General features: G+C 46.3%; 1 protein-coding gene across 1 annotated transcript in view; it reads left to right on the top strand.

The window, feature by feature from the left end:
- The window catches only part of LOC146351706 (cytochrome P450 2J5-like), a 73476-nt gene that overhangs the window by 30356 nt on the left and 15471 nt on the right, over positions 1-27649 (top strand). Inside the window, exons 2-7 of the mRNA XM_084842091.1 lie at positions 6975-7023; positions 7459-7730; positions 15587-15749; positions 19994-20143; positions 22027-22187; positions 25866-26042. Of these exons, the coding sequence (XP_084698217.1) occupies positions 7566-7730; positions 15587-15749; positions 19994-20143; positions 22027-22187; positions 25866-26042 (816 nt within the window). The 5' untranslated portion in view covers positions 6975-7023; positions 7459-7565. The remainder of the gene's footprint in view (positions 1-6974; positions 7024-7458; positions 7731-15586; positions 15750-19993; positions 20144-22026; positions 22188-25865; positions 26043-27649) is intronic.

Genomic DNA, 27649 nt, shown 5'->3' with positions numbered 1-27649 from the left:
GGCTTTCTCTATTATCCAGCAGATATTGGCAATTTGGTCTCTCATTCCTCTGCCTTTTCTAAACCCAGCTTGTACATCTGGCAATTCTCATTCCATGAATTGCTGGAGTCTATCTTGCAAGATCTTGAGCATTTACCTTACTGGCATGTGAAATAAGTGCCACTGTTCGATAGTTTGAACATTCTTTGGTGCTTCCTTTTTTGGTATGTGGATACAAGTTGATTTTTTCCAATCTGTTGGCCATTCTTGTGTTTTCCAAATTTGCTGGCATATGGCATGCATCACCTTGACAGCATCATCTTGCAAGATTTTAAACAGTTCAGCTGGGATACCGTCATCTCCTGCTGCCTTGTTATTAGCAATGCTTCTTAAGGCCCATTCAACCTCACTCTTCAGGATGTCTGGCTCTAGCTCACTGACCACACCGTCAAATCTATCCCCGATATTATTATCCTTCCTATACAGATCTTCCATATATTCTTGCTACCTTTTCTTGATCTCTTCTGCTTCTGTTAGGTCCTTGCCATCTTTGTTTTTGATCATACCCATTTTTGCCTGGAATTTCCCTCCGATGTTTCTAATTTTCTGGAAGAGGTCTCTTGTCCTTCCTCTTCTATTATCTTCTTCTGCTTCCACGCATTGCTTGTTTAAAAATAATTCCTTATCTCTTCTGGCTAACCTCTGGAATGTTGCATTTAATTGGGCATATCTCCCCCTATCACTGTTGCCTTTTGCTTTCCTTCTTTCTTGGGCTGCTTCCAGTGTCTCAGCAGACAGCCAACTTGCCTTCTTGATTTTCTTTTTCTTTGGGATGTTTTTTGTTGCCACCTCCTGAACAGTGTTGCGAACTTCTGTCCATAGTTCTTCCGGGACCCTATCTACTAAATCTAGTCCCTTAAATCTATTCTTCACCTCCACTGCATATTCCTGAGGAATATTAGTGAGCTCATATCTAACTGCTCTGTGGGTTTTCCCTATTCTCTTTAGTCTGATTCTAAATTCTGCAATAAGAAGTTCGTGATCTGAACTACAATCAGCTCAGGTCTTGTTTTTACCAACTGCATAGATGTCCGCCACCTTTGGCTACAAAGGATGTAGTCAATCTGATTTCGGTGTTGACCATCTGGTGAAGTCCATGTATAAAGTCGTCTCTTAGGTTGTTGGAAGAGAGTGTTTGTTATGCACAGTGAGTTGTCTTGGCAAAATTCTATCAGCCTATGTCCTGCTTCATTTTGTTCTCCCAGACCATGCTTGCCTGTAATTCCAGGTGTCGTTTGACTACCCACCTTAGCATATCAGGCTCCTGTAATGAAAATAACATCTTTGTTTGGCATACTATCCAGTAGGTGCTGCAGATCCTCATAGAACTGATCTACTTCTGCTTCTTCAGCATCTGTGGTTGGGGCGTATATTTGGATCACTGTGATGTTAAATGACTTACCTTGAATTCGAATTGAGATCATTCTGTCATTTTTTGGATTGTATCCAAGCACTGCTTTAGCCACTTTATTATTAATTATGAAGGCTACTCCATTTCTTCTGTGGTAGTCCTCTTGTCCACAGTAGTAGATCTGGTGGTCATTTGATGTGAAGTGGCCCATTCCAGTCCATTTCAGTTCACTGACACCCAAAATGTCTATATTTAATCTTGACATCTCCCCAATAACCACATCCAATTTGCCCTGGCTCATAGATCTGACATTCCAGGTTCCTATGGTGTGTTGATCTTTAGAACATCGGATTCGTCGTTCACCACCAGCACCATCGGCTGCTAGCCGTCCTTTTGGCTTTGAGCTAGCTGCGTCATCACATCTGGGGCTAGTTGAACTTATCCTCTGTTCCTCCCCAGTAGCATTTTGACCATCTTCCGACCTGGGAGTCCCATCTTCCGATGGTATACCGACATATCTCTGGTTGTACTGATCCATTTAGTTTTCATGGCAAGAATACTGGGGTGGGTTGCCATTTCCTTCCCCAGGGATCATATTTCGTCTGACCTCTCTGCCATGACCTTCCCGTCTTGGGTGTCCCTTCACGGTTTAGCTCATGACGTCACTGAGGTGCTCAAGCTCCAGCACCACAACAAGGTAACGATCTCCTTTGCTGAAGGGCCCTTGGGTACTGAGTCCAAAAGCAACCATTGCGAAGTTGCGAAGATGCAAAAATGTGTGAAAGTGTGATTCAATAGATGAAAAAACCCCTATGTGCTTTTCTAACTGTGCAGCTGAGAAGGGATGCGGGAAGTGAAGGGGCATCACAGAGTGACGCAGGCACTACGCATGCCTACTGCAATACACCCACTGCAAAATGCAAAGTTGGTTCAGGGAAGGGACAGATGGCTTGCAAGCACGGGAAAACCCACAGCAAATGAAAATCATTGCAGCAAAATGATTCCTTGGAGCACCACATTTTCCAGGTGAAAAACATGGATGGCTGCAAAGTGGCAACTGTGTCATCATCTATCATGAGGGACCTCGACTCACGGTCATCCCAGAGTAAAAGGCTCATGTAGGTGGGGCCCAAGGGTCCATCTAGTCCAGCATTCTGTTCACACAGTGGCCAACCAGCTTTACCAAGTTATTTTCCTTCAAAATAATGAGTGTACATTTTAACATTCTTGCTTGTGTTTAATAAATTCTCCATTGTTCGAAGAAATTGTGAGTGTGTGTGTGCGTGTGTGTGTGTGTATTATTGGGTTCTGCTTTGCCAAAGACACACTGTTGCCAAGACCTAGTGGTCCCTTAATGAATGCTAGTCCTGAGAACATGTGCACATTTCTTCACATGTCTAGAGCAATGTATTTGGTAACATACTGTATGCCTGCCTATCTGGCTATCATGTTATAATCATGTCATTTGAAAGAGATCATAATCATGTCATTTGAAAGAGGCCATAATTATGTCATTAAACTACATCTGTCATACCTTGCAAATTATAGATGGTAGTCAAGTGTGAAGCTGTGGCCTAGCTATAGGCATTCTTGGATGTCATAAGACCTATGCTATAGGTTATTATGACTCTATAAATCTGGTTTGGGGACTGGGTAAGGACTGTCTTAGATTCCATATTAGATTACTACTGTTGGGAAAAGGGTAAGGGGAATGCAGCCCTGCTAATTATCCTGGGCCTCTCTGAGTAGTTTTTAATACTATCAAACAAGACACAGTATCCTTCTGGACTGCCTGTGTAGACCTAGGATTGGTGACTCCTAAATGAAGTTTGTTCACTTACATATAGGCCACCTTCAAAAGTTACCCATTTCAAGGGTTCCCTTCCTATGGGTAGGTGCCAGAATGTGGTTGTGGAAGAACATTATTCCTGCTTCTTCAGACTTCTGTCATATTCCACAAGATTCAGTTTTGTCTGTCCTGTTGATTAGTATCTGCATGAACTCAGTGGGTGTACTCATCCAGAGGGATTGGGGGTGTGATATCCTAAGTCTGCCGATGACACACAGCTCTATTTCTCCTTTCCACCTGATCCGTGTGCAGCAGCGGATTCCATGAATGAGTACTTCAGATCAGTGAGCGATTGGATGAGGAAGAATAAACTGAAGCTCAACCCGAACAAGACAGAGGTGTATAAAGGGGACTGTTTATGCTATCAGGAGGAGCATACTGGGTCCCATATATCAGCACTGGCTAATCACACCTTCTCCAGGGAAATGAGGAATGGCACCTGTATTGTGTTGCAACATCCTAACTTCTGCTTCTTCAGGACTAGATCACTGATGGTCTTCCAAGGCCATTTTCTTTCATTTGGCATTCAGAGGATAATTACACCTATTCACTATGTTTCTCCTGGCTGTGTTTTTCTATGCTTTTTTTAAATGTCTTATTGATTTGATCGTTTTATAGAATTGTTTTTTTTTAATGCAATGTATTTGATACTGTGATTTTACCACTTGATGTTTGAGGGCAAAGGGATGATGAGAATGAAGATGTTCTTCTGTCCTAGCCAAAGGTGGACATGGCTGGGCCTGGGGTAACTCAGCAAGGGCCAACATGAGGGCAACCAGGGATTTCACCAGTGAGAGGCAGGGAGGTGGGGATCATAGAATCATAGAATAGAAGGGTTGGAAGGTGCCTACAAGGCCATCAAGTCCAACCCCCTGCTCAGTGCAGGAATCCAGGTCAGAGCATCCCTGACAGATGGCTGTCCAGCCTTGTCTTGAATGCCTCCAGTGTGGGAGAGCCCACCACCTCCCTGGGTAATTGGTTCCATTGTCGTGTTGCTCTAACAGTCAGGAAGTTTTTCCTGAAGTTCAGCTGGAATCTGGCTTCCTGTAACTTGAGCCCATGATTCCGTGTCCTGCACTCTGGGATGATGGAGAAGAGATCCTGGCCTTCCTCTCTGTGACAGCCTTTCAAGTACTTGAAGAGCGCTATCATATCTCTCCCCTCAGTCTTCCCTTCTCAAGGCTAAACATGCCCAGTTCTTTCAGTCTCTCTTCACAGGGCTTTGTTTCCAGTCCCCTGATCATCTTTGTTGCCCTCCTCGGAACCCTCTCCAGTTTGTCTGCATCCTTCTTAAAATGTGGTGCCCAAAACTGGACACAGTAGTCCAGATGAGGCCTAACCAGTGCTGAGTAGTGGGGAACTAGTACTTCCTGGGATTTGGAAGCTGTGCTTCTATTAATGCAGCCCAAAACAGCATTTGCCTTTTTGGCAGCCCCATCACACTGTTGGCTCATACTCAGCTTGTGATCGACAACAATTCCAAGATCCTTCTCGCTTGTCATGTTGTTGAGCCACGTATCCCCCATCTTGTAACTGAGCATTGGGTTTCTTTTTCCTAGGTGCAGAACTTAGCATTTATCACCATTACATTTCATTCTGTTGTTTTCTGCCCAGCGCTCCAGTCTATCAAGATCACTTTGAATTTTGTTTCTGTCTTCCAAGGTATTAGCTATCCCGCCCAATTTTGTGTCATCTGCAAATTTGATCAGCATTCCCTGCACCTCCTCCTCCAAGTCATTCAAGTCATTCATGAAGAGCACTGGGCCCAGGACTGAGCCCTGCGGTACCCCACTCGTTACCTCTCCCCAGTTTGAGAAGGTCCCATTGATAAGCACTCTTGGAGTCCAATTGTGTAGCCAACTGTGGATCCACCATTCTTTCATCTAGCCCTAGTTTGCTCATCAGGATATCATGGGGCACTTTGTCGAAAGCTTTGCTGAAGTCGAGGTATATGATGTCCACAGCATTTCCACAGTCCACAAGGGAGGTGACCTGATCCAAAAATGAGATCAGATTCATCTGGCAGGATTTGTTCTTGACAAATCCATGTTGGCTTCGAGTCATCACTGCATTGTTTTCAAGGTGCTCACAGATGGATTGCTTTATCATCTGCTCCAGAATTTTCCCAGGGATTGATGTCAGACTGACTGGTCTGTAGTTTATCCCTATTAAATTTCATTCTGTTGTTTTCTGCTCAGCGATCCAGTCTATCAAGATCACTTTGAATTTTGTTTCTGTCTTCCAAAGTATTATTAGCTATCCCGCCCAATTTTGTGTCATCTGCAAATTTGATCAGCATTAGGGATGTACGAATCCCACTCACCCGTCCATTCCAGAGCATCAGCAGTGGTGGGGAGGCGCTCCGTCCCTCCCCCCAGAATCCTCCCTGGCTGGATCCGGAATTCCAGCCGCTGCCGGGCTGCTGTGGCCGCAAATGGTGGCTGGTGTAGCAGCTGCCATTTGCATCCCTATGTTAGGCTGTGATAGGGTACGTAAGTATTTACGTAGCCTATCACGGCAAAAGGCAGCCATGCAAATAGCAACTGCTATGATACCCACCATTTGTGGCCGCAGCAGCCTGGCAGTGGCTGGGAGACCAGCTGGAGTATCCACCGCTGTATCCACCGCTGCATCCGCTGCTGCATCCGCTGCCAGGTAAGTGCCGTACTGGGGGGATTCCGTAGGGTGGCGGGGAGGGGGGAGGCCATTCCACCATGGATTCTGTGGCGGAATTCTCTGACATCCCTAATCAGCTTTTCCTGCACCTCCTCCTCCAAGTCCTTAATAAAAATGTGGAAGAGCCCTGGGCCCAGGACTGAGCCCTGTGGGACCCCGCTTGTTACCTCTCCCCAGTTTGAGTCCGATTCTGTAGCCAAGTGTGGATCCACTGGATCGTTGTTTCATCTAGCCCACTTTGAGCTAGTTTGCTCATCAGGATATCATGGGGCACTTTGTCGAAAGCTTTGCTTTGCTGAAGTTGAGGTATAAGATGTCTACAGCATTCCCACGGTCCACAAGGGAGGTGACTTGATCAAAAAATGAGATCAGATTCGTCTGGCAGGATTTGTTCTTGACCAATCCATGTTGGCTTCAAGTCATCACTGCATTGTTTTCAAGGTGCTTCCAGATGGATTGCTTTATCATCTGCTCCAGAATTTTCCCAGGGATTGATGTCAGACTGACTGGTCTGTAGTTCTCAGGTTCCTCCTTTTTACCCTTTTTGAAGATAGGGTCAACATTAGCCCTCCTCCAGTCATCTGGCACTTCACCCGTCCTCAATGATTTCTCAAAGACAATAGACAGTGGGTCACAACGTTGTCTAAAGAACTAGTAAACAACCATGAGTAGGGAATGAGGAGCACATGATAAATGCCTCATGTAGAAAAGTCCTTAATTTCCTTTCTGTCGAGTTCTTGTTCTGTTTGGGGGCTATGATTAAAAATCTGTCGTAAGTTGCTTGGCAATGATTTTTTTTTTTTTAAGCTGTTGTGGTTGCTTGGATTGGCAATGCTTTTTTAATAGTTCATGTGCCTCATTTCCCCCCTTTTGGTGGTATGGGTTCTTGGCTGCTGTAGAATGAAAAGACTGCTCTACCTCTGGTGACTCCTTGACACTACCTACAATTACCTTGGCCTCTACCCCACCAGCCCCAGTGTGTCCCTGTCACCACTGCTTATTCTGGCCTACAGTGTGGTGACCAGATTTTCTTTTTCTTTTTTCTTTTTATGGTCCCAGGGCACAGTCTGAAGGCACATGAGGCAGCCACCTTGCTGAAGCTAAGCAGGTTTGTACTATTTCCCTGCATCAGAAGAAGCATCTTGCTTTTGAAAAACTGTTGCTAGAGAGCTTCCTGCAGTGGGAGAGAGCTATTGCCTTCATGTCCTGCTTGTGGACCTCCAAGAGGCATCTGGTTGGCCACTGTGGGAAACAGGATGCTGAACTACTTAGGCCTTCTGTCTGATCCCACAGGGCTCTTCTTAGCTTCATATATACAGTATTTCATGAACATATGGTACACTGTTTTTTCTGAATGCTTGTGACAAAAATCAGTCCCATGTTAGCTTAGACCTAGATTATACTGGCATTTGTAATTAAACTCTCCTCCTTTCAATCATTAGAGTGACACATTTCAGAGTTAGCACCTGTGATATATGCGTGGAGGGCCAAATTCCAAGGCTACTTGGATATGATGTCAGACATGTTGCAAATTTGTTTTTAGTAGGGAAAAGGGGAGAGAGAAGTGGCAACATCTCTGAGGAAAGCAAAAGGCCGTCATAGAAAGCGGATTCAACATACCCTCAAAGAGAACGAAAAGGCAGGAGAATAATGGGGATACAGGCATTTCTGATTCCTGTCCTGGTGGCTTTTCTGCTGTGCTTCCTGAAACAACATTGGTCACGCAGACACTGCCCTCCTGGGCCCCTTTCACTTCCTGTTATTGGAGGCATGTGGCGGATGGTGACTAAGCGTCGTGAAGATGTTCTCATTAAGGTACTAGTTTCTAAATACTTAAATGAATACCTCATTAAGCTGAGTATGAGATTTATGTCTTTTCTATGGTAACTATGGAGAAAAGATCCTGGTTAATAGAATATTCTGGAACAATTCTGATATGGAAAAATACATTCTTCTTCTTCTTAATTAAGGCCTATTTGTACACTGCTTTTTGGCACAAACATTCTCAAAGTGATAAATATCATATTAAAGTACAATAAAATTAAGATTACATGTGAAATATAGGAGACTTTAGGATTATGTTTATCAGAAACTCTTTTAATAATATCCTTTGTCTTCTAAACCACTGTTAATTTTATAGGCATTATGCTATGTACAGTCAGGGCCAGAAATATTGGAACAAGGATAACTGTTTTGGCAGTTGGCCTCTGTACACCACCACATTGAAGTTGAAAGGAAACACACCCAGATGGGAGCGAAGTCAGGACTTTCAGCTGTAATTCAAGGGGTTTGACAAAAGTGGGGCACTAACCAGTCAGGAAGTACAGCCAGTGGCATACACCCACCCCCATCGTTGGTGGCTCATAAGTAATGGAACGAATGGGTGACAAGCAGCTGCATGGCCAGGTGTGGCCTGTTTCCTGGGCACCCCATGACCAATCAAGCAGACAAAAGCAGCCTGGAGGTGGTTCTGAGTGTTACATTTGCGTTTGGTAGCTATTCACTGGAACCCCCAAAATGAGGTCCAAAGAGGTGTCCATGCGAGTGAAGGAGGCCATCATTAGGCTGAGAAAACAAAATAAATACGGATGTACGAAACACTTACCTGGTTTCGTCCAGGGACATCCGCAGTGGCAGGGAGGCGCTCCGTCCCTCCCCCTGAAATTCTCCCTGGCTGGCTCTGCTCCGCAGCGACTCCGTGGAGCCACTGGCCAGGGCTGCCCACAGCCGGACATCCAGCCACTGGGCTGCTCGGGGACACAAGTGGCAGCCGCCGTAGGCGCCGCCATTTGTGTCCCTGTCTTTTGCCATGATAGGTTACGTATATATTTATGTAGCCTATCACGGCAGAAAAAGGGAACGCAAATGGTGGCGGCTACAGCGGCCGCCATTTACGTTGCTGTTTTTTTGCCATGATAGGCTACGTAAATATTTATGTAGCCTATCACGGCAAAAAAACAGGGGCGCAAATGGCAGCGGCTATGGCAGCTGCCATTTGCGTTCCCTTTTTTGCCATGGTAGGCTATGTAAATATTTACGTAGCCTATCACGGCCTCCACAGGGACGCAAATAGCATCCCTGCATTAGCCGTGATAGGCTACGTAAGTATTTACATAGCCTATCACGGCTATAATGAAGAAGCGAATGTACACGTTAATCTTGTACACATCTGCGGCCGCCATTTGCAAAGCAGCATGAATGGCACCAGGTAAGTGCTCCATTTCTCACGCCTTTTGCAGGGTGGGGGGGTGGGGGGCTTCGTTCTGCCACGGATTTCGGGGGGCCAAATGCACTGGCATTCGGCCTCACTGAGATCCGTGGCGGAATTCTCCAACATCCCTAAAAATAAACCCATCAGAGAGATAGCAAAAACATTGGAAGTGGCCAATACAACAGTTTGGAACATCCTGAAAAAGAAAGAATTAACTGGCAAGCTCAGCAACAGCAAAAGGCCTGGAAGACCACGGAGGACAACTAAAGTGGATGACCACAGAATTCTGCTCATGCTGAAGAGGAACCTTTTGACAACATCTAGCCAGGTCAAGAACACTCTTGAGGAGGTAGGCATGTCATTGTCAACATCTACAGGCAAGGGATGGCTTTATGAATGTAAATACAGAGGCTTCACAACAAGGTGCAAACCACTGGTAACGCTCAAGAACAGAGAGGCCAGATTAGCCTTTGCTAGCAAACACCTTAAAAAGCCTGCCCAGTTCCAGAATAAGATTCTTTGGACTGATGAAACCAAGATTAACGTGTACTAGGATGATAGGAAGAGAAAAGTATGGAGAAGGAAAGGAACAGATGATCCAAACCATACCACATCATCTGTCAAACATGGTGGAAGCAGTGTTATGGCATGGGCATGTATGGCTGCCAATAGAACTGGCTCACTGGTGTTTATTGATGACCTGACTGCTGATAAAAGCAGCAGGATGAATTCTGAAGTGTATAGGGCTACACTTTCTGCTCAGATTCAGCCAAATGCTGCCAAACTGATAGGATGCCGCTTCATATTGCGGACGGATAATGACCCAAAACATACAGCAAAAGCTACCCCAGAGTTTCTCAAGGCAAAGAAGTGGGATGTTCTTCAATGGCCAAGTCAGTTACCTGATCTCAACCCCATAGAGCAGGCTTCTCACTTACTGAAGACAAGACTGAAGGCAGAAAGACCCACAAACAAGCAGCAGCTGAAGGCAGCTGCAGTAAAGGCCTGGCAAAGCATCTCGAGGGAGGAAACGCAGCATTTGGTCATGTCCGTGGGTTCCAGACTTCAGGCAGTCGTTGACTGCAAAGGATTTTCATCCAGGTATTAAAGGCTATCCTTAAGTTTGAAATGATGTTGGTTTGTTCCATTACTTATGAGCCACCAACGATGGGTGTGTGTGTATGCCACTGGCTGTACTTCCTGAATGGGTAGTGCCCCACTTTTGTCACACCCCTTGAATTACAGCTGAAAGTCCTGACTTCGCTCCCATCTGGGCGTGTTTCCTTTCAACTTCAATGTGGTGATGTACAGAGGCCAACTGCCAAAACAGTTATCCTTGTTCCAATATTTCTGGCCCTGACTGTATGTATCCTATAGTACATTTGAATGTACACAGAAACTATTCACTTCTCACAATTACATTGAATGTATATAGAAACCTCTTCCATCTGGTTTCATTTCCAACAATGCTCATTTCAAACCTTGTAGACTAGTAACACTCTTAACTCTCTGAGACCCAGTTCTTATGTAGCTACAAAAGCTATCCATGAATAGGAGGGAGGTATAAGGAAGCCTAGGGGAGTTCCAGTGTTTGCAGAAGGACAAAAAATGTTTAGGAAGAAAAAATAAGGGGAGACCTCAAAATAGTCCAATGAAAACTGAGTGTGCTCACTGGCCATGGAATGCTTACTGAGTATTGGTGGGGGGGGGATGGAAAACTGGATGGGAGGGAGAATGGGATGGACTATCTTAGGTAGGAGCACTCCCCACTGCCAAATTGTGTTGTCGATCCCACTCCTATTATGCAGTAGGAAAATGCCTGCTTGTATAACTAGTTGTATGTACAGTTTCATGTAGAATAGAATGCTACCCACTGTGTTAGAAGAAGAAATACTGGGGCTTCAACTGGTATCATCATTAAGGTAGAACTAAAAGCAGCCCTTTCTGGGTGCAGGTGAGTTACTTCGGGCTGAGTGCGTGTCCATCACCCTGTTTGAGCAGGTGCAGGGCATTCCTCTAAATCCCACGCTCACCTGCAACCATGGCCAGGAGTGCCGTTTTCAGTTGCAGCTGATATGCCAGCTGTGCCCCCTCCTCGAGAGCCAGGATCTTGCTATACTTCTTCTCTTTGCCTTTCTAGCCTCAAAGATAGATGCAATGTGCTCTACATGGCACTGCTCCTGGAAATGCATCAAAAAGCTGCAGCACAACTTCTCATGTGTGAAGAACTGGCACAATCTCATTCAAGCAGACTGACAGCTGGCTTCTGGGCCTGTTTCAGGGCCCTGATTTTGACCCTATAAAGTCATTCATGGCCTGGGTCCTATATAGATAGGTTTATATCTCTTTAAGATGAAATATTTCCATATAACATTAAACCTGTTGCTCCAGTTGTTTCATTCATGTGCCGTCCTGTTTCATTCCCGTGCCCTCCAGAATATCTTTTAAAACTTTGGGTCTACAGAATGGGTGGCATTGTATCTTCACTTTCATAATTATTTGTATTAGGTCTGCATGGACTGAGTTTTATGTCTGTCTTTATTTATGTATTTATTACATTTCTATACTGCCCAATAGCCGAAGCTCTCTGGGCGGTTCACAAAAACTAAGTCTCAGGGAGGTTCACAAAAAATGTAGGAGCTGCATATTAATATTGCAATCATAGAATCATAGAATAGTAGGGTTGGAAGGGGCCTATAAGACCATCGAATCCAACCCCATATTTGAGTGACTTTCTTTCCACACTGTCCCATATACTTAAGAGGGCCCATTTATTCAACTGAATTCACCAAATCTGTCACCAGATATAATCAACAGTGCAATCCTCTGCATGTCTACTCAGAAATAGCCCGTACTGTGTTCAATGGGGCTTGTGTTCAATGTGTTTATTGTGTTCAATGGGTCTCCCACTGACATGTTTCAAAGACTGAAGCTGAAGAATATCAACTATTTAACAAAAGACAACTGATTCTACAAACATAGTAAAGTCGATAAATAAAGTTAACCATCAGTGCATTAGCTCATTAAGCATAGAGTCATATCCGGTAATAAGAAATTCATTTAAACTCTCTTAGCCTGGTAGTAAAAAAATAATTCAGATTCTACTTATGAAATTATCAATAGTGTGTGTGTGTGTGTGTGTGTCTGTCTCTCTCTGTGTGTGTACACACACACACACACACACACACAGAGAGAGAGAGAGAGAGAGAGAGAGATGGATAGATAGGATCAGAGTTAGAAGGATCCATAAACACATGTTTTAAAAAAATACATAACAACCAATATTGCCAATTGAAATCAACAGAAACAAAACTTAGCAGTAAAAACCAAGGGCCCAGACTTAAGGGAAGGCCAGTGAGAACAGGTGGGTCTTCAGAATTTTCCTGAAGACCTGCAAAGGCAGGGTCTGACAGGAATCCCTGATAGAAGTTTACTCCAGAGGAGCAGGGCCACCACTGAAAAGACTCTCTCTCTTCTACTCACCAGCCTAACAGCTCTTGGCAGAGAGCAGGTGAGAAGGGTGTCTGTTGATGACCCCAGAGCAAGGGCAGGCTGGTATGGGAGAAGGTTGTGCTTCAAGTAGTTTGGTCCCAAACCACATAAGGCTTTCAAGGTAAAAAAAATCAGCCCGTTAAATTGGGCTCAGAAATGCAGTGGCAACCAGTACAGCAGGTGCAGTATTGACGTCACATGAACCAAATGTCTGGTCCTCACCAACATCTGGAAACCATATTCTGCACCAGAGGAAGTTTCCAAAATGTCTTCAAAGGCAGCCCCTCATACAGCAGACTGCAGTAGCCCAGCCTGAATTCATCAGAGCACGAATAACTGAGCAAAGCTTTTCCTCTCCAGACAGGGTTGCAACTGGCATACCAGCCAAAGCTGGTAAAAGGGACTCCTGGCTACCACCGCCACCTGAGCTTTGCCAGTTAGGAGCACTTCCAGGAGCACAACCAAATCGTGCCCTTCACCCTTTGTGGGAGTGGAACCCCATCCAGGACCAGATATCTTCCCCTATCTAGGTTAGGGGGTTTCCCCACCCATAGTACTTTTGTCTTTTCAGAGGTTCTTATTGTTCTGCATACAATTCAAGAAAATTTCCCAGGATTAATTGTGATTTATTGTCTTTTAGTAATTTTTATTTTTATTTATTAAATTTATTAATTGCCCATCTGGCCGGTCACCCAGCCACTCTGGGCGATGTACAACAATAAAAGCAGTTCATACAATAAAATTCAACATTAAAAACATCACATTTCTAAAATTACCCTAGCCCACCCCATACATTTGGTGTAACATACATTTTAAGAATAAAGTCATATCTTTTCTCCATAACATCCAGCAAGATAATTTAATAAGGGCACAATCCTGTCGCCACTAGACAGCGTCTCGATGGCCATAGCATTTTTCATTTTCTGGATCTGACCTCACAGCCAGCGCTCCGAGGTCGGTTCCTCATAGGCGGCGCGGTTCATCCCTCGCTCCTCCATTGCAAGAGCAGCACAGAGCTGGGGAAAAGGGGGAGTTCCTGGGGGAGGGGAGGGGACAGCGGAAGCGCCATCACGACATTTCCTATGTGCTGTCTAGCCTCCCCCCCACCAGCGGCACCGTGGCTTGACAGCCAAAATTGGCCATCTAGCTGCAAAGGCAGGGTGGCTGGAGCATGGAGGAGAAAATCCTTTCCACGTTCCACCCGCCCTGCATTGGATAGTCAGTCGCCTCCGAGTTAGGAGACGGCCGACTATCCCCATCAGACTGTGCCCTAAGTCAATAAACAAAGCATTAGAGTGCAATCCTATGCATGTTTAGACAGAAGAAAGTACTACTGCTCCCAGCATACTCTAGACAGCATAGCTGGCTGGGGAATGCTAGGAATTGTAGGACATTTCTCTGTCCAAACATGCATAGCATTGCACCCTTAATTTCTCTTGAAATGTTACTGCTTCAGGATATCCTAAGCAGTTTTTCAGGGATGAGTCCAAAGACACAACACATCTAATAGCAATGCTGTTATTATCAAACATACCCATCTCACGTATGTCTTAGATGTAGTTGCCTGGAGAAGGAATAAAATAGGTTTCTCTGCATGACCCCTTTCCATCTCCTTGCAACATAAGCTAGTATATGTTGCAACATGGCCTAGATCATCGTTGGAGTGGGGCGGCAAATTTGGCCCTCCACCCCACCCCCCCAATCTAGAACTCCACAGTTCCACAGAAGACCATGCCCCCTTTTCCCCAAACAACAATTCTTTGGAGGTTTTCCCAGCTTTTGTCCAGGATTTTTTTGCAAGTATAAAAGGTTGAAATGCCTCTGCTAAGGTTTAGTGACCAGCAGTAAGCGTTTTAAGTTCAGCTATGCTGGTATTTCTTGTTTTTCTGCCCCTGCCCCTTTTGCTTCCGGCCCCACCCACCACTGGAATGTGGACTCTGAGAGCTTCTTCAAAATGTAATCCAGCCCTCAGGCTGAAAGAGGTTCTGGAGCCCTGGTCTAGATGACGCTAGTTATAAATTCTGGTCTACCTTCACACCTTCACCTTCCCTTCCAGCAGAACCTCTGACACCAAGTGATCTTAGCAGTGAAACCCTCCTCACAACCCATTAACTCTCTTCAGTCCAGTAGTCTTCAGCCTTTTCAGACCAGGCACCTGCCTTGAGCCCGAACGTGCATTTGGGACATCCTTCTTTCCTTTTTACCATATATTCTGCATGGTGGTATTGCTGCTTTGCGATCCACCTTAGGTCGGGCTGTAACCCATGGGTGGGTCCTGACCAACCAATTGGAGACCCTTGCACCTGGTGCTCTCCAGATGTTTCAGACTTCAGTTCCCATCAGTCCCAGCCTGCAGAGCTAATGATGAGGGTCCTAGGAGTTGTAGTGCAAAACATATGGGGGCACGAGGTCGCAGAAGGCTGCTCTAATTGCCAACTCTGACTTTACATTAACTGTATATATATTTTACTTTAACTGTATATAGCTGCTATATCTCGTTTTCATGTTTACTGAGGAGTAAGTGTGGGCCCCCCCAATCTGAATCTTAAAATCCAGCTCCTCAACACGCATTTAAAGTGATGTCTGTTTTGGCCTCAGACCTCAAAACTGTAATGCGCTAAAGGCTTTGGTGTCGGTACAGAGTCCTGTGGGACTGATCACCTTCCTGCCTGTCGTGGCGGAGCTGGGCAGTCAGAAGGGCCTCTCTGCTGCCCTCATCCTGATCCTAGGCAGATGCAAGGCAGGCAGTAGGAGGGAGGAGCATGAAGAAAAGATGAGAAAGGATGATCTGGCAAGCATCTGAGGGAGAAAGGAAAACTGGGAGAGAGAAGGTAGAGAGGAGACGTGCACATGGCCACAAACTGCAGAGGTGAGGGAATGAGGAAGGTTAATGTTCATGTGTTAACTTGAAATAATCTGCTTTGTTTGATTGCAACATTTCTGTTCTCTACTGCAACCCAATTGGCAGCTGGCAAAACAATATGGAAATATTTACACTATATGGCTAGGACATCAACCTGTGATAGTTCTGTCTGGATTCCAAGCCGTGAAAGAAGGGCTGATCAACCATGCAGAAGAATTCTCTGACCGACTATTGTCTCCTTTCCTAAAAGCTGTAGGAAGAGAAAGGGGTAAGTAAGTTATGAAGAGTAAGAACTTGTACCACTCTTTTCTCTAGAAAAAAGATAAGACAGCAAAGGATCTCTCTATGAAAGTTTCAGTCAACTGGAGAGATCATTAGCAGCTGAACTCTGGAAATAGCAATTGCAATGTGTTTACCACCAATTCCAATTGCCACCAATTCTGTAAAACAGAGCATCACCCTCACTCGGAAGACAAAAAAAGGGACATGAACTGATTGTGAGAAAGGTTGTCAAGGACTTGAAAGGTATACATGGAAAAACCATGTCTAAAGAGCAGTGAAGCAGAAGGCATGTGGGTGGAGCTGTGAAAGGAACAATGGAAGGCAAGAGCAGGTGAGCTGGGAGGAAAATAAGAGACAGATAGGCAGGCAAACAGGTACATGATTATGGCAGCTGGGTAATATTGTACCACACAGTACTCCTGTAGTAAATCCAGGAGGATAAGAGTGCGTCATTCAGATTTCTCTAAGATCTCAGGTTCTGTTTGTGGGGCTCATAGCATATGTTACTCCTGTTAGAAACTAGGGATGTACGAAAGCGACTTACCTTTTCGCGGATTCTGTTCATGGTGGGGGGGGAGGCGTTCTGTCCCTCCCCCGGAATCCTTGATGGCCGGCTGTGCTCCGCGGCAGCTCCACAGAGCAGCCAGCCAGGCCCAGGCCAGGGCCATCCACAGCCAGATTTCCAGCCGCGGAGGGCTCTGGGTAACAAAAAAAAAAAACGCATATGCAAATGGCAGCGGCTATGGCGCCACCATTTGCGTTCCTTATTTTTCGCCGTCTTAGTCTACGTCAATATTTACGTAGACTAAGACAAAGAAAAGAAAGGGGAACGCAAATAGCGTAGTGGGCGCTATTGGTGTTCCTTTTTTTTCTCACCATAATAGCCTATGTAAATATTTACGCAGGCTATTACAGCGAGAAAAAAAAGGAACGCTAATAACACCCACTACGCTATTTGCGTTCCCCTTAGGGATGGCGGAGAATTTCTCCCCGAAACTTTGGGGGGCCGAGCGCCAACGTGTTCGGCCCCCCGAACAAGTTTCGGGGAGAAATTCTCCGCACCCCCCCGCACCCCGCACCCCCCCCGGGACGGTACTTACCTTTGCCGAATGTCCCTCCCGGCGGCGGGTCCGGCCAGCGGTTCAGCGGGTGTTCGTCCTGGGCGGGAGCAGCAGCCGGTCTTTCAACCGGCTGCCGCCACCGCCGCCATTGCAATCAAAGAAAAAAAAAAACGCCCCCGTGATAGGCTACGTGACGATTAACGTAGCCTATGATGGCTAGATTTGCAAAGTCAGCCATGATAGGCTACGTCAATCGTCACGTAGCCTATCACGGGTGACTTTAAAAAAAAAAAAAAGCGCGTACGGATAATGGCGGCCCCCATAGGGAGCCGCCATTCGCGTTCCTTATTTGGTCGCTGTAGTCTACGTAAATCTTTACGTAGACTACAGCGACCAAATAAGGAACGCGAATGGCGGCTCCCTATGGGGGCCGCCATTAGCGTACGCGCTTTTTTCTTTTTTTTTTAATCGTCACGTAGCCTATCACGGGGGCGTATTTAAAAAAAAAAAAAACTTTCGAGTTCGCGGCCAGGCGAGGCGGGAAGCCTCCCCCCCCAGCCTGAATTTCGGCCGGGCGAGGCGGGAAGCCTCCCCCCCCCGGCCTGAACTTCGCGGTGGGAGCAGTGAAGCTCCTCCCCCCCACCGCGAACAAGCTTCGAGGACAGGTAAGTGACTTTCATCCACCCCTAGACTTCGCCCTAATAAACTACACAAATATTTACTTAGGCTAGAACGGCAAAAAATAGGGAACAGAAATGGCGGCCACCATAGCCACCGCCATTTGCGTACACTGGTTTTTTGGGGGTGGGGGTTAGCCGTGATAGGCTACATAAATACTTACATAGCCTATCACAGCAGCCTGTCTGGATGCAAATGGCGGCTGCTACGCAGCAGCCCGTCTGCGGCTGGAACTCCAGCTGCGGACTGGCCTGGCCAGCAGCTCCGCTGAGCCGCCACGGAGTGGAGCCAGCCGGGCAGGATTCCGGGGAGGGGAGGACCGGATCGCCTCCCCCCCATCGTGGATTCCGGAGGGAGGGACGGAGCACCTCCCCCCCCACAATGAAAAATTCCATGAAAAGGTAAGTAAGTTTCGTACATCTCTACAGCTAGGCTGAGCATCACAGAAGTGGCTCAGCATTGCGGTTCCTCAGTCATCCCCAGATATCTGTATAAATCCATTTGAAATGGAAATTTAATCATAGAAGTGCAATGCAGATGAATTGCCATGAATGCAAATTACAATAACAACATCAATCCTCACACATGAAGAACATGAAGCCATGTCAAAAAGCCCCCAGAGCCAGGGCACCATCTTAAAGTAGAAGACCTCATGATTAGTCCTCACGGCTTCAAATGACAGCTGGGCCTATGTTAAGTATGAGGACTTGGTTTGAATATGGTATATTTAAGAGGTGGTTCACTCAATACACTGTTTCTTTATGCAAGCAGCCCCAATGACTCTCATGCATGCACTCATGTGGGAAAATGTAATATGTGAAATTGGCTATCATGTCTGTGGTGGGCAGCAGTTCCCATTAATTATATCTCCACAGATTATGATTTGGGAGAGCCGTCCGCAGCCGGATTTTTTTTTTAAACCCACCCAACCATGATAGGCTACGTAAAGATTTACGTAGCCTATCACATTTTTTTTTGTTTTTTTTTTAAACCTAGCCATGATAGGCTATGTAAATCTTTACGTAGCCTATCACGTCTTTTTTTTTTTTCTTTACAAGCCTGGAAATGGCGGCAGCAGCAGCTGGTCGGAAGACCAGCTGCCACAGCCACCACCGCTGCAGCTGCCGCCACCGCCGCTGCCCAGAAGATCCGCCACAGGTAAGTCTCGTCCTGGGGGGCGGGGGGGCAGGCCATTCTGCCACGGAGTTCGGGGGGCCGAATTCGGCCTCACCGAGATCCGTGGTGGAATTCTCTGACATCCCTAAGTGTAACCAGGTAGGCCAGAAGCCTGGCTTCGCTATGGTGTCTTGGGCATAAGACAGTTGTGCTTGCCTTGGTTACAGCTGCTGTGGAGGGCTGGCTTCAAGCTGGCAGAGTGAACATTACCTGGAGCAGCTGCCTCTGTTTGTATAAGTACCAGTTTGATAGTAATGTACCATTTCAATTGAAATCAGGGGAACAAGAAATTAAATCAGGGGAACAAGAAATTGTATTGGTGGTGGGAAGGCCCATAAAGAATGTGATTGGCCTGAGGTTCTGGGCAAAGTTTTGAAAAATAAAAGGTGGTTGGCAGTTGGTTGTTAATAGGTGGAGAGGGCAGTCGGAAGAGGGCTCAAGGAATCAGAGATCAGAACTGGGAAAGACTCAAGCGTTCCAGTTTGAGGGGACCCTGTGGAAGAAGCTTTTCAGGGCAGACATGGTGTCTCAGGAGAGCAGGAAGCCGTGAGGCTGTGGTGAAGCTTCGAGCAGCCAGCATAACCCAACACCAGAAGGCTTTAAGCAGAAGAACTCTGACCAGAGGGAATTTCAGGAAAGGTCCTTGAATCTGACTGAGCCATCCTAGAAGACACAAGCAGCAGGAAGACCAGGAGGCAGAGGAAGACTGCTGTATGGCATCGATTCCTGGCTGTGTGGGATTGGCTAGGGTGGAGTTTAGGGTCGTGTGGTCTGGGGAGAAAGCTGCTGAGAGCCCATTTAGCTGGGAAAGACTCTCTTATGTATTAGAAACTGTAACCAAGCATATTTAAGCCATCTCAACCTATTATTATAAAGAGACAAATTCCCCAATGTAAATAATTCCTTTAATTCCCTTTGTAATATGCTTAATTTTCCTTAAAAAAAAAAAAAAATCTTGTGGTAGTGTCAATCATATGCCCACACCATAGAAACTGGACTACTGAGTTTCTATAAACTAAAGAGGATTTATTTTGGTAGCGGAGGTTAAATGTTTTATATGCGATGTTCTCTTACTGTCAGATATACTTGGGATTCTCATGTTGTTCTGCTGAAGAAGCATTCAGTGGCAGTGGTATCAGTAACTGTACTAGATGGAGACTGATTCTGCTTCAGCAGTACAGTTCTTAGTTTTTGAAAGAATGGTCAGTTCTTGAATGTAAGGTATGATCTCCAGTAGATGTTGACTTTTCTAAACCGGCGATTTTAGCATGAATTTTGTGAATAACAATATATCATTGATTCCTGATGACCTCAGGTATTATACTTTCAAATGGTCACACCTGGAAACAGCAGAGATGGTTTGGTCTAGTTACTATGCGGAAGTTGGGACTGGGGAAGAAAGGCATGGAGCACCAAATAGAAAAGGAGGCCCAACAGCTTGTGGAAATTTTTGCACGTGCAAAGGGTATGTAAGATCTCGATGCCCTAAATGATTGTGCCCAAGAACAGTTGGTCATGGAACCGACCAGAGGGGAGGCGAACGTGGATGTAATCCTAAGTGATGTTGCCCAGGACCTAGTATGAGATGTAAATGTTTTTGAACCAATTGGAAAAAGTGATCACAGTGCTATCAGATTTTATATGTATTTGAGTAGAAAATTGCCCAGGAAGTCCAACACAGTCACATTTGACTTCAAAAGAGAAAACTTCTCTAAAATGAGGGAACTGCTGAAAAGGAAATTGAAATGGCAAGTCAGGAGGGTTAAATCCCTTCAAAATACTTGGAGATTACTCCAGACTAGGGGTGTATGAACTCCACTTACCAGTCCACTCCGGGGTTTGCTGGAGGGGGAGGCGATCCGTCCCTTCCCCTGGAATCCTCCCCAGCCAGTTCCGCTCCGCAGTGAGTCCGCAGCCTATCACGGCAAAGGGCAGGGACGCAAATGGCGTCTGCTACGCCAGATGCCATTTGAGTCCGCAGCCCAGCAGTGGACGGCAGCAGAACAAAGAGGATGGACCCAGACCAGCCGGCAACAGGTAGGGTCCATCCCGACCTTAGTTTGCGGGGTGGCAGGGGGGAGCAGTCCGTTGAGCAGACACATTGGAGTCCGTGGCGGATTTCTCCGCCATTCCTATTCCAGACCACAATAATAGAAGCCCAGCTAGGGGTGCACGAAAGTCACTTACCTGGTCTCGCAGCTTGCTTCGCGGTGGGGGGGAGGCGCTTCGCTGCCCCCCCGAAGTTCAGGCCGGGGGGGGAGGCTTCCCTCCTCGCCCGGCCGAAATTCAGGCCGGGGGGGAGGCTTCCCGCCTCGCCCGGCCGAAATTCAGGCCAGGGAGGAGGCGCCTCGCCTCGCCTGGCCGCGAAATAAAAAGTTTTTAAAAAAAACGCCCCCGTGATAGGCTACATGACGATTTACATAGCTTATCACGGCTAGATCTGCAAAGTCAACCATGATAGGCTACGTAAATCGTCACGTAGCCTATCATGGGTGACTTTAAAAAAAAAAGAAAAGCGCGTACGCAAATGGCGGCCCCCATAGGGAGCCGCCATTCGCGTTCCTTATTTGGTTGCCGTAGTCTACGTAAATCTTTACGTAGACTACAGCGACCAAATAAGGAACGCGAATGGCGGCTCCCTATAGGGGCCGCCATTAGCCGTACACGCTTTTTTCTTTTTTTTCAAAGTGATAGATGGTAGACTATCATGGCTGACTTTGCAAATCTAGCCATGATAGGCTACGTTAATCATCACGTAGCCTATCACGTAGCCTTCTCCTACGTGAGAGAAGGTTACAATAGCTGGGGTTGTTTAGCTTGGAGAAAAGGAGGGTAAAGCGAGACAGGATAGGGGTCTACAAAATTATGCATGGTGTAGAGAATGTGGATAGGGAGACATTTTTCTCCCTCTCTCAAAATACTAGAACCTGGGGTCATCACATGAAGCTATTGGTGGGAGATTCAGGACAGATGAAAGAAAGTACTTCTTCACACAGCACAGAGTTGAACTATGGAATTTGCTACCACAGGACATAGTGATGGCCACCAATTTGGATGGCTTAAAAAGGGGTTAGACAAATTCCTGGAGGAAAAGGTTATCAATGGCTACAAGTCTTGATGGCTATGTGCTATCTCCAGTACCAGAGGCAGTGAGCCTGCTTGCGGGCTCCTGATCGACAGATGGTTGGCCACCAGGTGGACAGATTGCTGGACTACATGGACCCTTGGTCTGATCAATATGGCTCTTCTTATGTTCTTATATTAATTGTCTCCCATGCACCACTACAAATCCCAATCTGAGTATTAGCAGGAGATGTTAGATTGACATTAAGATACCTTCATTTTCAGGGCAGCCACTTGACCCTTCCTTGCCCATCACTAATTCTGTTTCCAATGTGATCTGCGCTGTGACATTTGGACACCGGTTTTCTCTTGAAGATGAAAAATTCCAGAAACTGATTGAAGGTGTTGATGTTGCCTTAAAATTTTCAGGCACCGTCTTTCACTGTGTGAGTACCCTTTTCTTTCTCACTGACTCAGACAGGTCTCTGTCTTAGATCTATCTCACCTCTCTGTGTTATAAAAACCTTTGTGACAGTGGTTATACTGTTGCACTTAGACAAGTGAGACCAGGGTCTTCAAATCCACCCTCACATTTGGACCAGTTCCTGTCTCACTATTTCTCACAAGTATTGTAAAGATAAAGGGGGGGGGGGAGACCATGTATGTCACACTGAACTCTTTAGAGTTAGTTTTATCCCAGCTTTTCTCCAATTATTCACCTGAATATGGAATCCTTAACGTTTAACGTTGCCATTTATTTATGTACCATATGTCTAGCTTGCTTTTTTTCTGAAGTATTCAAATAGGTTCAAGAATTATCAGGAATGAATCAATAGGATAAAGCATCAAAATAAATAAAATCACAATTAAAATGTCCAGAATAATAGAGTTTCAGGATAAAATAGCCAACAGAGTTCAGAGCAAAGCGGGTGCCCCCTCCCACACCTCCCCATGCCTAGCATCCTCGCTTCCTTGGAAGAAATGGGGCACTTTCTCAGCTCTCGGTAGGGATCACTTCTCTCCCTTGCTTTTGAGAGCTGTCAAGTTTTTGACAGCTCTCAAGAGCAGCATAGTGCAGGGCTGCACAGCGAGCATGTCCTGGTGAGTGCAGAGGCTCGCTGAGCACATCCGGGGGATCATGAGCTGGGGCAGCAGCTCAGCGAGCACCCGGGGAAGCTGGGCACAGGCGAGTTTGTCCATCCCTAGTTGAGAATCAGGCCTGGAAAAAACAAACACATTCTCAACTACTCAGAAAATGAGTAAGCAGGGAATTGTCTGATTTGAAGCTAAATTGAGCTTGTCATGCTCCCAGGGATGTAACTGGGAATGTACAAAGTCTATTCTGCCTCTGTTCCTGTAGCTTACATGTCAGCCCTCCTGCTTGCCTTCCCCTTTAAGAACTCTAGGATGGATACTATCTGGGCCCAAAGATTTGCTAGCTTTCAATTTGTCAATAAGGTCAAGAACTTAGTCTCTTGCCACTAGTGATGCTGCTGAATTTCTTAATTAGTCAGCTCAATTGTCAAAACTCGTCATTCATAATGCACACCTTTGTAGTGAGCCTGGATGAATGTATTATGAATTCACTATTGAGAGCTTTGGAGCATGTGCATTTTGGAGATCTTTAAGCCTCTTGACTGCTCCGTTCAACTTTCTTTTCATCAATCCCCTTTAGAGAAGCTTCCTCTTTTGAAGTCATATGTGACTGTCCTGGACTTCCTTGGCCATTTCCTACTTAAATATAAACTAAATTTGGTAGTGCTGTGGTCACTGTTTCTAAACTGGTTCAACAACACACTCACATCTCATATTAGGTCCTGGACAACACCACTTAGGAATAAATCCAGAGTTGCTACCCCCTCTTGTATTTTTCTTTCCAAAATGTTACGTAAATTCAATCATCAAAAAATATGTAACATAAATACACCGGCTGAAAATGCACATTTCCCCAATAGGCTAAAGCATGAAAATGCACTGGGGTGGTGGGGTGTGCACATTTTTGCAAGCATGGATTTGCTCAAGTGCAAATTGCCACACATTTGGGAAACTGGGGGGAAAAACCCAATTCCATCAATGAGTGGACAATAGCACAAAAGGCACCTGACTATTCACAAAACGCAGATGGAATGGATTTTACAAAATCCGTACACCCCTAATTTCTAATCTACTTCATAGAATGCCTGCTTTAATGTACACAGTGACACTTGTACGTAACAGGAGAATGATAGGGAAAGAAGGGAGCAACTAACATGTGTGGGAGGCTGGGAACAGGGATGTACAAAAGTTCCGCCACGGATCTCAGGGAGGCCGAATGCCAGTGCATTTGGCCCCCCAAAATTGGTGGCGGAACGGCCCCCCGCCCCCACAGGACGGGACTTACCTAAGGCGGATCTTCCTGGCGGCGGTGGCTCCGGCAGCGGCTCCGGTGGTGCTTTGGCAGCGGCAGCTGCAGCAGCCGGTCTTCCGACCAGCTGCCACCACCACCATTTCCAGGTTAAAAAAAAAAACAAAACATGATAGGCTTAGGGATGTACGAAAGGTACTTACCTTTCGGGGATTATGCTGATGGTGAGGGGGGAGGCGTTCCGTCCCTCCCCCCGGAATCCTCGCCAGGGGGGAGGCGCTCCGTTCCTCCCCCCCCGGAATCCTGATTCTGCGGAGCCGCCGGCCAGCTCCGCCAGCAGCCGGACATCCGGCCGCTGGCTAGCAGGGATGCAAATGCATCCCTGCAGTCAGCTGTGATAGGCTATGTAAATGTTTATGTAGCCTATCATGGCTGAGTAAAACAAAAACAAAAAAATACGCGTACGCAAATGGTGGCGCCCATGGGCGCCGCCATTTGCGTTCCTTATTTTGGCACGTCTTAGTCTACGTAAACATTTTCGTAGTCTAAGACGGCGAAAATAAGGGAGCGCAAATAGCGTAGCATCTACGCTATTTGCATTCCCCTTATTTTCGCCATCTTAGTCTACGTAAATGTTTATGTAGACTAAGACGTCCCAAAATAAGGAACGCAAATGGCGGTGCCCATGGGCGCCGCCATTTGCATACGCGCGTTGTTGTTGTTTTTAATCAGCCGTGATAGGCTGTGTAAACATTTACGTAGCCTATCATGGCTGACTGCAGGGACGCAAACGGCGGCGGCTATAGCCGCCGCCATTTGCATCCCTGCTAGCCAGCGGCCGGATGTCCGGCTGCTGACGGAGCCGGCCGGGGGCTCCGCAGAATCCCTGCGGAGCGGAGCCAGCCGGCCAGGATTCCGGGGGGGAGGAACAGAGTGCCTCCCCCCCCAGCCAGGATTCCGGGGGGAGGGACGGAACACCTCCCCCCCCAGCATCACCATAATCCGCGGAAAGGTAAGTACCTTTCGTACATCCCTAGCTGGGAAGGGGTTTAGAAGAAGCTGTGGGTGTTGGAAGAAGGAAATGCAAGAGGAGCAAAGATATCCTCCTGGTTGGTTTACAATCTAAGCCTGAGAACATTTGTGTCCATAATGCCATCCAAGCATTTGAGGATCTCCATCAGTCCAAAAGTAGTGCGTTCAGAAGAATCACTGGCAAGTTTCAGGACTGCCATAGATGTCAACGTTCCTATGAAAACTGCAGTAGGTGTAATATTGGAGGGGTGATCTAAACCGATTCAGCCTTCATTATGGGTACATTGAACCACTCCTCCCCTGCTTGCCAGTGGCTCCCCATTCCGCAGAAGGTGAACTGGGATATGAGGAAGGGAGACCAGTTCAAATGGGGGAAAGCCGCTTACCTTAGCAGCGGCAGCAGTGATTGGTAATGCCTGTGGTGAGGTTAAGCTCTCTGGCAACTAAAAGAGAAAAGAGGGTGTCACCTGAGGCACCATTGCTGCTGATAAGGTAATCACCCCCCTCCCGCATACAAAGCAGTGAACCCTTTCGCTCCTCCATCCCAGAATCCAGTCATTGTGGGCTTCAGAAGAAGATAATAAAACCAGCTTTTCATAAAACAAGAATCAAGTTAATATATCAGGCTTCAGGAATAATCCAGAGGATGGTGCTGAAGTGCTAATCCAAAGGGGCTGGCTGATAGAGGACGGTGTTACCCCGCCTCCTCCCTGATGATGCCAGGATCTTGGTATTGTTTTCCCTATAGTTGTATGAAATGTTCCCATGGATCATGAAACATCTTCCAGGGCCTCACAAAAAGGCACTGTCTGCTGTGGCGATGGTGCTTTCATGTGCCAAGGAGGAGATAGACAAGCATAAGGAGCAACAATGCTTTCACGAGCCACAGGATTTCACAGATTTCTATCTCCTTCAGATGGAGAAAGTAAGTATACAATTTCTATTTGAAAATTACTCATCCAGGATATCATTATATTTCCTCCTTTGTCTGTAATATCTCACAAGTCAGAGAATTCCGCCACGGATCTCGGTGAGGCCAACTGCCAGTGCATTCAGCCCCCCGAAATCCGTGGCGGAACGAAGCCCCCGCCCCCCCAACCCACGAAAAGCGCGCGAAATGGAGCACTTACCTGCTGCTGTCCGTGCTGACTTGCGAATGGCGGCTGCCCTGTGGCCACCATTCGTTTCTTCATCATAGCCGTGATAGGCTACGTAAATACTTACGTAGCCTATCACAGCTAATGAAGGGATGCCTTTTCCTTCCCTGTGGAGGTCGTTATAGGTTACGTAAGTATTTACATAGCCTATCACGGCAAGCCAAAAAAAAAACCCAAAGAGCATAGGCAAATGGCGGCAGCTACGGCGGCCGCCATTTGCTTTCCCTATTTTTAGCCGTTTTAGCCTACATAAATATTTATGTAGGCTATTACGGCGAAAAACAAGGGGAACGCAAATAGCGTAATGGGTGCTATTTGTGTTCTCCTTGTTTTTCGCCATAGTAGCCTATGTAAATATTTACATAGGCTAAAATGGCTAAAAATAGGGAACGCAAATGGCGGCCGCCATAGCCGCCGCCATTTGCGTACGCTGTTTTTTTTTTTTTGGCTTGCCATGATAGGCTACGTAAGTATTTATGTAGCCTATCATGGCAGCTTCGCAGGACGCAAATGGCGGCCGCTACGGCGGCCGCCATTTGTGTCCGCAGCAGCCTGTCCGCGGCTGGAACTCCGGCTGCATACGGCCCTGGCTGGCGGCTCTGCGGAGCTGCCGCAAAGCGGAGCTGGCCCAGGGAGGATTCCGGGGGGAGGGACGGAGCACCTCCCCCCCACTGCGAATCCAAGCTCCGCAAAGGTAAGTGACTTTTGTACATCCCTATGATAGGGTGGCTGTTGATGACTAGACATTTATGCATCGAGGCATCTTGCCTATGGAACTTTGCTTCTATACTAAAAATAAGTATGGATTAGGGCCCGTTCCACACAAAACACATACTGAGAAAACCAAAAAGACTGATCTTTTAATCATCCTGATTGTGCAACGTGATTTCTTGATTATATTTTAATCCCACTGTCTTCCAAGAAGCTTATATAGGTGTTCATGATTTCCACGTCATGTTATCTACCAACATCTGTGGAGTAGGTTGAGTAACTGGCTTAAGATCACCCAGGCATTTCGTGAAATTCATGCAGGAATTTGAATCCATTTCTAAACTGTCTAAGTCTAACATTTCAGCCATTACATCGCAGTGATTTTGCTGCATAAACTGGGTAAACTGTGAAAGAGCAATTAAGCCAGGTTAGCTGATCTTGAAACTAAACAGTAATATCATACCACAGATTAAGTAACGCTTAATATAGATTTACTATGACATACCCAAATACTGATGGGATTTTTTGGTATTACTGCCTCCTGTTAGAAAGGCAGCTAGCAGAGAAAATACAAAAGGCAAAACAGAATGAGTGTTTACCAGTCCCACACACACACACAGCCAAAGGCTAAAAAAAAGAGGCCACACCTTTCTTTAGTGAAGGA

Source organism: Heloderma suspectum, chromosome 3 (genome assembly GCF_057233095.1).
Source record: "Heloderma suspectum isolate Gila_16-S chromosome 3, 16-S_ref, whole genome shotgun sequence".
In the NCBI taxonomy this organism is placed as follows: domain Eukaryota; kingdom Metazoa; phylum Chordata; class Lepidosauria; order Squamata; family Helodermatidae; genus Heloderma; species Heloderma suspectum.
This window is presented reverse-complemented; position numbering and strand designations above follow the sequence as displayed.